Source organism: Scylla paramamosain, chromosome 38 (assembly GCF_035594125.1).
Source record: "Scylla paramamosain isolate STU-SP2022 chromosome 38, ASM3559412v1, whole genome shotgun sequence".
In the NCBI taxonomy this organism is placed as follows: Eukaryota; Metazoa; Arthropoda; class Malacostraca; order Decapoda; family Portunidae; genus Scylla; species Scylla paramamosain.
The window spans coordinates 10,447,185-10,458,625 of record NC_087188.1 but is presented as its reverse complement, the minus strand read 5'-3'; the positions used below and the strand labels follow the sequence as shown (position 1 = coordinate 10,458,625).

General features: G+C 46.6%; 1 protein-coding gene across 3 annotated transcripts; it reads right to left on the bottom strand.

The window, feature by feature from the left end:
- Positions 1–182: 182 nt before the first annotated feature.
- Positions 183–10,902, bottom strand: LOC135091734 (uncharacterized). 3 transcript variants are annotated; one of them, XM_063989649.1, is made up of 3 exons: positions 10,779–10,902; positions 7,417–7,523; positions 183–6,902 (listed from the first exon to the last, which is right to left on the bottom strand). In XM_063989649.1, the coding sequence occupies exons 2-3, from the start codon at positions 7,501–7,503 to the stop codon at positions 2,367–2,369; spliced, it is 4,623 nt and encodes a 1,540-aa protein (XP_063845719.1). In that variant the 5' UTR covers positions 7,504–7,523; positions 10,779–10,902; the 3' UTR covers positions 183–2,366. The 3 variants fall into 3 exon arrangements, with proteins under 3 accessions (XP_063845719.1, XP_063845717.1, XP_063845718.1); XM_063989647.1 differs by lacking the exon at positions 10,779–10,902 and adding an exon at positions 10,577–10,771; XM_063989648.1 differs by lacking the exon at positions 10,779–10,902 and adding an exon at positions 10,581–10,771.
- Between the last annotated feature and the right edge of the window lie 539 nt (positions 10,903–11,441).

The window sequence follows — 11,441 nt, the reverse complement described above, 5'->3', positions numbered from 1 at the left end:
AGTATAAAAATATAAGGTATCATTTGATTTACATGTAGCATACCCAGAAGTGACAAATTGTCTTCTCACTCTCTCTCTCACATCCATTTCCCTTCTATCTCTCCATCTCTCTGATATCCATTTCCTCAGTATCTCTCTCTGACATCCATCCCCCCCCCTCTCTCTCTCAATGACACAACCTCTCAGTATTTCTCAGTGTATTTCATAATAAATAAAGACAAATGGGGGAATAGTACAACATAACGTTGATCCTAATCACTTTACAAAATCCAATAGATGGGTATAATTTCACAAAGACTTCTGAAATATCCTTGCTTTGTACTTCAGACATACAATGCTATACTACTGCTACCATAAGAAACGAATGTCCAGAAATTCTATACAAGACCATAATATGCCCTAGACTTCCTAAGATCAATGTGGTATGACTGTACATTGAGGAAACACTAAAAATGTATTGTAATAATGACATTAGCTGCTGTATTACCTCATTATCTCGCTCACGCATTATTGCCCTCATTCACTGTACACATCACTCCTTCAGTACATCAATGGTAGTCAGTATCAGGGCAGGTAGTGTAGTAATGATTTGCACTACACTTTAGAACATTGCCTTGACACACACACACACACACACACACACACACACACACACACACACACACACACACACACACACACACACACACACACATACACACACACACACACATTCAACCACCACCTAACATGGCCTGAGAGTAATTTGTATTCCCAGCAAGAATACAAACACAGAGAGAGTAGGTTCAATACTTTTTGTCTTCAGTTCCTGCCATGTCAGTCCATCTTGGGTGTCTACACTTCAAACAATGTCAGTGGTAGTCTAACATGTTTCATACAAGGACTGCCACGTGTTTGCCTCATGGCTTCTTGTAGCTTCCCTTGTTTTCTTACATTCTTCAATTTTCTGACACACACCTCATGCCAACACTGACCTACTCTTCACTCTGGTTTTATATGTGGCAGCATTACCAAAATAGTTTGTACTGCAGTGATGGATTACAGTCTTCTCCAGTCAGCTGTATAGGAGGCCTGTGCTGTGCCCTGTGCTTGTACTGTCCTGTGTGTCCCTGCATCTGGTGACTGCCTGTGCATCTCACCACCCACAGGGACCATCGTAAACAAGGCACTGCTGACATGCCAACTGACTCAAGAAGACCATAATTAAAGCAGCACTAACTATGAAGCATCTGGTATTTCATTTCTATCATATATCAACAAAAATTATGTGGGTTAAGGAAACTATTTGATGCTAGTGATTGGTCTGACAAGCAGCTAGTATACTGGTGTTCATTCTCAGATGCAATAGAGTCCTGAAGTGTGTCTTGGAAGACCTCAACACATGGCAGTGATCAAGAACGTTTCCTCCTCCACACCTTTGTACCATGAGACACTGGTGACACGTCTGGGTCTGCCACACACACAGTACCTCACACTGGGATGGCAACAAAACACACAGAAGCTGACAGATCTTCACACACCACAGATATGCACATTTCAACACGACGGGACATGTCCAGAGAGGAGTCACCACCCACATGTCACACACAAGCTCAGTGCAGAGCGAGCCTAACAAAACCCAGTCATCCTTGTGTTCAGTCATCTGAGTGACAACATTTCTGTCAGCCATGAACAGTGTGTGTGTGTGACTAGTTCATTCCTCGGAGAACATCACAAGTAAGGGCAAATGTTGCCAAATATTCACTGGTGTCTGAAGCAGCTGTACACCAACACATAATATATACAAGCATGATTTACATCACAAGTTTGTGTGCCTTATCAAAATTCCACCAAATGGACAAGCTCACGGCAGATGCAAAGCCTTCATTACTTAATACTTCCTAGCCACTGTGTCTCACTTGATATTGAAAATTTACAGGTGTTATTAAACTGATCGAAATTCTTTAACAAAACTGAAAGCTATCATCAACATCAGTCATGAATATACATAACCTTGTTTCCAGTTTGCAAACCAACAATGCTTTGTTTCCTGCTGGAAATAAAAGGATCAAACAGAGTCTGGTGAACTAAAACTGGCGGTCATTCCACGGAGAAGAGGAGGGCAAGTGAAGGGCCCACGACACAACACACCGTGGACGCTGAGGCCAACACTCACCACTCAGTGTTCTGCTTACTCAGACACACCTTTTTACTTTTACCAGTAAAATAAAACACAAAAGTTGCCATTATGTCAGCAAGGGAAAATAGTACACAGTAATTCTCATTAAAAACCTTTAGCACTCCTTTGCCACATCAGCTACCATAAGGGGCATGGCCTACACCACACAGAGCACTGGCAGGGCTTCCCTCAGCTGTGCCTGGCCCCATCAGTTGTCATGGGGGGTGTCATCACTACACAGGGCACATTGGTGTGGTTTCCCCCGGTCGTGGGTCCGAGTGTTTCGCTTGAGGCTGGGGGATACCACAAATGTTCCGCTACACTCCACACACCTGTTCTTGCACTCCTTTAGGTGCAAGTCGAGAGACTCGTTTGAGGCTAACTGGCATTTACAAGTTTGGTTACACATTTTACACTTTGAAGATTTGGGGGATAAATGATTCTTAACGTGATTTCTCAAGTCTTCCAGCTGAGAAAAACTCTCTCCACACTTTTCACACAGGACAGCTTCCCGTGCAGTGGTGTGTAGCCTCCTGTGGGAGTGCAGCAGCACCTCTTCCTGGAAGTTGAGGCCACACTCTGTGCAGGTGAATTCCTTCTTCTCATGAGTCTGGAGGTGGCCGGTGAGAGCACCTTTGCTTCTGAATGTTGCCAAGCAGGTGCAGCACCTGAACAGCACTCCATCAGAGATGCTCCTAGAGTGTTTGCTGCCACATGGTGGGCTTTGCTTCTCTGTCCTGTGCATACCATTCAGGGATCTCCTCATGTTTGGCTTTAGTAGCTCAGAGTACTTTATTTTCTTGACATTTTGTCTCTTAGAGAATCTTGTGAGAGAAATGCAACTTTCAGAGTCAGGTTTTCCAGGTGTTTTGATTAATTTCTCAGGAGATAAGTGACTGGAGAACAGCGGGCTGACATTGCTGTCCCTGACGTCAACCTTCACCCTCTCCAGCGCTAGCGCTCCCTTGGGGATCTTCAGTTTGGTCAGGTTCACTCGGCAATTTCTGGTCAGGTCAAACTCGCCCAGTTTTGATGTCCTTTCATTCTTTGAGGGAGACTTGGATGTGGGTGAGGAAGGATCTTTCATTGCCTCCACTCTTTTAGTTGGCAGGGACATCACAGCCTCAGCCTCAGACTCCATGCCATGCTCACTGGTGTCTGTCCTTGACAGCATGTCTGCCTTTGGTGTGGCAGCATAACAGCTCAGCTCCTCCATTTCCTCACTGACATCCACACTGCCACACTGTCCATCCAACACTGTCACGAACTGTCTCAGCTTGGATCTCCCGCCACATACATCTCTGCTGTGAACATTTCCAGGACCATGAGTTGCATTTATCTTTGCTCCCAACTGTGGTGATGTTTTGAGCCTGTGGCAGTGTGGCTCCTCATCAAAGCCCAGGAAGTCACACTCTTTACTTTCATCATGGAACAGTGGATGAAGACTCTTCAGAAGCTCACTCACAGACCCCACAGAGGTGCCATCACTGGGGGGGGATGCTGCTGCTGCCAGGAACATACTGCAGACCCCAGGGACTTTTTCTGTCCCTATTGCCATCAAATCTGGCAAGGAGCTTTTGCAACTATCACTGTCATACTCATCCACCTCCATGGTGTCTGGTGTGAGGACAGAGTGTTCACCTGTGCTGGGCTGAGCTGGTGAGTCTTCAGTCACTCCCTCCATCGTGCAGTCTGACCACGAGTCTGGCAGTGCATCCTCACAGCCACCTTTGTCATGCTCCTTTACTACCAGTGCTGGGACCCCCTCCTCCACCTGACTAGGGTGCAAAGACTCTTCCTCCATCATGACCAGACTACTGTGACCCTTCTCCTCAAGCACTCTGCTACTTAAGGAATCCATTTGGACTTTGTGACCCAGGGGACATGTTCCATTACTGGACTTCTCACACACAGGACACTCCTCCAGGTCAACAGAAGTCTTGCTGAGTTCTGGCAGCAAGTCTTGCTGTGTCTTTGGCATGATGCAGTTTTCAGTAAAGTTGTCATTGGTGTCAGTGCAGCAGAATGGCACGGAAGGTAATGTTTCTGACTTACTGACATTGCTGCTGCCCATGTCACCCAGACTCAATGATGGCTCAAACTCAAACTTCTGTCCCATAGGGGAATCACCTGTGCTGCGGCGCTGACTGCCAGCAGCATCACAGAAACCTTCAAAGTTATGCTCAGCGGCACATCCGTCTGGCAGCCACGGGAGATTACTGCCTTTGTTCATGGCCTTGCTTCTTGTTGACAGTTTGCACAAGTTTTGTTTGGTAATGAATGTTAGAGGGAAAGGTTGCTTGAGCTTGTCACTACTCTGATCTAATCCGTCACCACGTAGATTGTCTAAGAACATCCTATAGTGATCTTTTCCCTTGATCTGATTGGCTCGCACATTCCGCGTCCTGTGGGTCACCAGGGACTCATAAAATACGTCCTTCTCGTACAGACTCTTTTCCATCAGTCCAAGGCTTTGGAAGAAGGTCTTCTGGTCCGTCGGGAAGGCCACGGTCTCCCTCCTGATGGTGCGACTGCTCCGCCGGCAGCCAGACTGAACTCTTCTCCTCCCACAGCAAGTCCTCCGGGAAGCCAGCGGCAACACTGTGTTGTACCGGCAGAAACACACACACTTCCTTTTACTCGCTGCACCTCTACTCTCAAAACATGATTGTGTGGCTTGATCCATCTCTTCCTTTACTTTCACACACTGGCTTGTCCGTGAATCTTGCGAGGCACCGACACCATCATTACGACTGTCACCTTTCCTCGGCACCTGGAGGGGCACGCTTCCCTTCCCCTTCCTTGCACTGAGGCTTCTCTTGCGCTTCTTGGTGTGAACAGAGACAGCGGGAGGCAGGGTGGTGATGCCCCTCACACAGTCCTCCAGCTGGGACACAAGCACCTGCCAGATCTTGGTGGCTGCCCTCTTCTCTGCCTTACTGCTGGGGAAAAGGTCTGGTGGTTTCTCAATCTCCTTCTTCTCTGTGCTGGTTGGCAAGTCGTCCTCGAAGGAAGTGCTGTCGTTTGTATAGTACGTGTCAATGTCAGAGATCTTGTCATAGTTGATGGATTCCCTCTGTGGCACTTGGATCAGCTTGTATATCTTCCTTTTCCTGAGCTGTATTGAGGACCTGATCATCATCCTCTCCTGACTCCCCGCCCTCTGGCTCCCTTCATTATCACCGCTGCCTATCTCCTCACCGGCATCATTTTCAACATTCATTTCTGACATTTGAGGAATCTTGGAGTTTTTGTTACAAAAACTGTCTTCAGGTGAATCTAATGTGTGGCTTTGATAGGTTTCCTGAGCAGGTTTCCCTTCTGGCTGTGAGGTAGGGGTGTTAATGAGGCTTTCCTTAACTCTTCCAAGGAAGCAGGTGCTCACTGCTCTATCACCAACACATTCATCTTGATGAGGCTCCCCTGGTTCACTTGAAATGTGGCTTGTGGTGATGCATGGGTGAGGGGAAGCCATGTTACTCGTGGGAACATTGATGCCATCACCATCTCTGAGCTGTGAGTGGTGAACAACAGCATCATGTGTAGTGATGGCACTGCTCACCTCACCTCCGTCACCATCAGAGAGAGGCAAGACTCTGGTCACCACTGAGCAGTACGGAACACTACTGAGGGCAGCGGCAGCATCAGTCAGCCCAACACTCACTTCATCACCACTCTGGCAAGCAAACACACCATTCATCATTTCTGACGTGGCACTCTCAGTTTCACATTCACTGCCATCACTGTATTGTGGCAATGCACTGCCTGGGCTGCACAACGTTCCCTCTGTGTAACTCTGCAGTGACTGGCTGAGAGTCTGGAGCAGCCAGGGTGGAGGAGGTGAGCTGTAGGAGTGGTCCAGGATGACGGAGGACACAGGGGTGGAGAAGGTGCTGGAGATTGGGGCTACCTCCTCCACACCCTCCATGTCCTCCACCGTAACCACCTCCTCTATGATTTCCGGAGCTGCATACAGGTGGTACTGGCTCTCCTGCATCACCTCCACCTCAGGGTCCACAGCATAGTTCCCTGGCTTGAGCTCCACCACCAAGGGGGAGGGTTCCTTGTGGTCCACACACTGGTACGGGGCCACCAAGTCTGCCTCCTTCACTCTCTCTCTGTTGGGCTGCACCAGGTCAATGTTCTGCTGCATGCCTGATGCAACAAGAGGAGAGTCGTCATGCACAATTTCCTTGATGATGATGATGTCTGTGGAGTTCTCATCATCGTCATCACTGAGGCCGTCACCTTCCAGGCCCACAAAGCACACATCCTCCACCGCGCTACATGTCTTGTCGTGCAGGGCTATCTTTTCAATGTTCACAAGATTGTCTTTCTTTTTCACACCATACTCACAGTTTTTCTCTTCTTTCAACACTTTCTTAAGGTTATGGAGGTTTTCTGATTCCACACTGCCATCAGTACTCAGAGGGGGTCTTGTACTCTCCCCTTTCCTTATCACTCCATTCAGGCCACTCACTTCCTTCACCTTGATGTTGTTGTTCTTCATCAAGATTTGCTTCAAGTCACTGAAGAGTTTGGCTGACCTGGAGTCAAGCTCAAACCCAACAAAGGAGCAAGGGGAGTCTTGGTCACCACCATCCCTGCACTGCTTCTCCCACGGCTTCCTGCCAGTAGTGGTGGTGACTGCAGCTGTGGTCTTGTGGGTGACCTCCTTCAGGGACATGGCAGAGTCCTGTGCCATCTTGACCTCTACCTCTCTTGATGTCACACAGCATTGGTTCTGCAATAAAGTGACCATATTTGACATCCTCTGTGTTGGCAGGGTTTCCTCAAGCAAATGACTGAATAACTAGTTTTTTTCACTTGCTTCTCTTCATGTAAGATTAGATCAATTTATGAACAGAGATGGTTCCAAGACTGTATCTTCATAAATTACAGGGACTCATTTCATCACACTCATAAGAATATAAAAAAATGGGAAGCAACAAGAAACTTTGAGGCCTAAATGTGGCAGTCCCTGTGTGAAACATACACACCTATTTTCATCTGTCATCCTCATCTGTAAATTTGTCTAATCTTTTAAAGTGCTCTAATGACTTGGCACTGAAAACCTGATTACTGAATCTATTCCAAACATTTACCATTACTAGAGAACCAGTTCCTTCTTCATCTATCTTGGATAATATTCTGGGGAGGGACTATGGACCTCTTCCTTTCTATTTTTACTTCCTGCAATACAACAAGAAGTGATGTCTTGTCTCAGTTACTCCCACTGAGGAGGATGTCAATCTTACCTCTCTCACCAGATGCCAGTCAGGCTTGGGCAGTCTGTCAGCTCCATGACACCCAGGCATACCTCCTCTATCCGTCTTGGTCTTCATCAATCCATCTTGCTGGTCACCTAAAAAGAGCAGCAGAAAATTAGCAGAGATGATACACACACTGTCCTGCTGAATGAGCTACAAGTAAACAGGACCATTCTTACCCATGAGCAGTGACTTCAAAAACAAATAAAGTACTACTGTAGATGATAAAATAAGGAAATCCTAGAACACAGAACAAATTGTTTGATACCAGTATGCCAACTCTTACCTTGAACTGGCTCACTTTGATAACAATCTCCACAACAGTAATAACAATACTATCCTTTTCCACCAGGGGCTGAGAGGGCCAAGATGTGTGTGTGTGTGTGTGTGTGTGTGTGTGTGTGTGTGTGTGTGTGTGTGTGTGTGTGTGTGTGTGTGTGTGTGTGTGTGTGTGTGTGTGTGTGTGTGTGTGTGTGTGTGTGTGTGGTGCTTTATCTGGGCCATCCTGTGTGGGATTGCTGGCCTTGTATATAGGTAGACAGATTAATTAATATAGCATTTCTATTTCAGCCATATAAGAAATATCTGTAGCAAGAATAATATGTAATAAAAAACATACTGAAATAGTGCTAAAGTATAGAAACACCTTGGCAACACACCCCTGTGGTGCTGGGGACACCCTGGCCACACATCCCTGTGGTAGGGAGCAAACCTGGCAAGCACAATTCCCAATGGGTTTGAAGAATTTTATCATCCTTGCATTGCTGTTCCCCTTCCTCCCTCCCAGTGGTGGTGGTGATGGTGGTGGTGGTGGTGGTGTAGAGTGGCCCCCACCAGGGATACATGGGTTATCAAAGCTGCCACAGCAAGATGTGCCCCAAGGCTGCTTGGTCAGTGTTCATATGGCCAGCTGGTGATGCTGACATGCCAGTGTGATGTCATGCATACACTCTCCTGCCACAACACTCATACACAGAAAGCTTGCAGCAAGTCATAAGATTCCTGATGCTAAAATTTACCATAATGTTAAATTGAATCATATCATTAAGTTCATGGAAATGTTCAAGCCATCAATAAATATGCACAAAGACTATCAAAGAGCAACTACCATTCTATTCACACTGTGAATAAACTTGTGACAAAACAAAATACAAAAACATTTGAAACACCTTTTGCACCAGTTACCCTGAAAATCTTCCCACTTCAACACCACTCTCCCATTCAAATTGTGCATGATTGACCAGATTAGTGAGAGTCTGTGCTCAGGATTAATCCAAGATTGGAATCTTTGTGATATGTTAATGGAAACAGGCCAAGGAGAGTTTAGGGTAGGTAGAATAGCAAAATGGAGAAGGGAAGGCAAATAAAGTAAATATTAAAACCTATGGAGGGAGAGACAGCCAGTCAGAACAGCATAACGTGTTGTTGACCACGAGAAGAGGAAGGGGAAGGGATGTGATGCCATGGGTTGCACTAGATCTTCACCCTCTTTGTGGTCCCTGCAGTCATAGAGGCAAGACCCGTGCTGCCACTCCCTGTCTCAAAATCACAGGGAAGCCTCACCCTGTGCCTACCAAGCCCTGCAGGACATGGAGAGGGTCAAGCAGCCAGCGGCAGAAGTGGTCAGCTGTTCTGACGCTTGCTTGCAGTCGTGAAACCTGCTACCTCCCTTGACGGGGAACTATGCAATAGTGACACCTGCCATCTCGCCTGCTGTAGTGCCGCCTGCCATCTCCCTCACCATCCACCATCATCCTCATCCCACCAAGAGGGCACATAAGCTTCCCGGGTGCCCCTTCCCCAGCCAGGGTAGTCTAGGGGACCCCACTCTGGGTCATTACCCGGAGTGAGGAGGAACAGGATTAGTCACCCCTCCTTGGTCTGGTAGGGGAAGTGTTGCAGCTTTTTTTAAATGTCTGGCTATTTATTTGTTGTTTTCTTATAATACAGTAAATGTCAGAAACTTGTTATCAACTTTACTTCTCACCATCTGAGCACTCCAATCCTGATTTGGTTTAATTGGAGTTTGTGTTTTGTTTTCACTTCTATTTAAGCAATTAGTTATCTATTATTTTTGGTTCTTAGATATAACCACAAGACTCAAAATTTCTTACTACTGTAACTCTTACAGGTCTCTCCAATGCTGACAAAATCCTGACACAGCCACACCCTGACTTAACCTAACCCCTACACCGGACAAGAGCAGGTGCCACCTTATGGCTGCAACAATGGCACATTCCTCACCCTTGTTGTTGCTTTCTGCAAATCACTCTCCTCACCTAAACATTCTCAACGCTATTGTGTATTTCTGCATAAAGCCAATTTTTCTTCCAATGCACACATACAGTTTTATCATAATTTCTCCCACAGGAATGGAGAAGACCCTTGGTTTTCGTCTGTCTCGTTAGCTCTGTACTTCTTGGTTCTGAGTTGTATCTGTCACTAGCCAACCATTCAACAGTTACATTTCCAAGTTTTTAAGATCTCTGGAAACTGCAGCAGTGACTGGAGAGGGAGAGAGAGGACCCTGAGGAAGGCATGGAGTGGCAGCAAGACAGACACAGGCAGGCACCTCCCTGTCATGCCAGCACTGGTAATACATTCCTCCTCCTTGACAAGATTAACTAAAGGAAGCAAAGTAATAATGAACCTAAACTAGCATAGCCCAGGAAGGAAAGTTTTGAGGCGACGAGCACCAGGAGGGCATGAGGGTGGCTGACCCCTGCCAGGGCCTCCCATCTGGGCTGATATCAGGACCAGGGGAGTGAATCAAGGGGCCCTGGTGGGCTGGCACTGTGAAGGCGACTGTCCCTTACGTGCAGAGTATTGCATAGTGGAGGCAAACACAATAACACACCCAGAGGAGCTCCACCCAGGTCAGCACACCCAGTCAGCACACAGCACCTGCACTCATACCTACACCCATCACTATACCACACCCCCCGTGGCTTCACCATCACCACATCACCATGACACATGAACACAAACCCACACTGTATTAATGAAATCAGAATTCCCATAATAATAAGGCCAGCCACACAAAATGGTTCAGGTAAAGCAAGGGCTAACATTACCTGCCATGCACCTTTACCTGGACTCACACACTGCTCCCTGACACGTCTACAGCACCACACACACTCATACTTACTTACTATGGAGTGAAGAACAAAGTGGGTAGGCGAGGAGGAGCGAGGAGGTCAAAAACCGTGGACACAGACACGGGGATGCCACTCGGGTCCCCCTCGCTGGCCAGCCGCTGCTCTCTCACACTAACACACACCCCACTCCTCCCTCCACACACTCCCACCACCTCTACGCTGCTTATTCAACGCCAAACAAACTCATTCTACCTTAATTTCAGCGTTGCAGGTGGAAAAATACTCGTAAAAGACTCAATAGTGACCGTAGAACATAGACGCGAGGGCAATGTTAGAATAGAGTGAAGACCCCGATATTTGGTGCCTCTCTGCTCCCTATCTTGGGTATTTCATGTATTTAACGCCCCAAAACGCGTCTCTTGATCCCTAACTAGAGATAGCAGGTATGGAATTAATGGCAGGAGATCTATAGTGACTTTAGGAATATATGTCTTAGATAATTATAGAAAAGTGCAGTAAGGAACCACCTCTGTTATTCTTTCTCGCTTTTCTCCCCTTATGTCACTTTTCGAGTTACCAGGTACCAAAATGCGGACGCTAAGAGGAACTTTGGCTGCTAATTATAAAGAGACAGTGAGTTTCTATAATTTCATTGCCGGAGATGTAGTTAGAGAAGTCATTGTGAAGAGTGGAGAACCCCCATTCTATTTTTTTTTTTTTTATTTCACGGGTTGTCTTCATTAACCCTTTATCTCAGTATACAAAATGTGTTATCAAAATATTTTAGATATATTTTCATCAGTCTAGCCATCCATTCTGCCTCCAAGCACCTTCCATGTAAACCTTTGAATTCTTCCCATTGCTTGATTCCTGCAATTTTGGACTCCACTTTCATGTTCAAGTAATGCTAGTTTT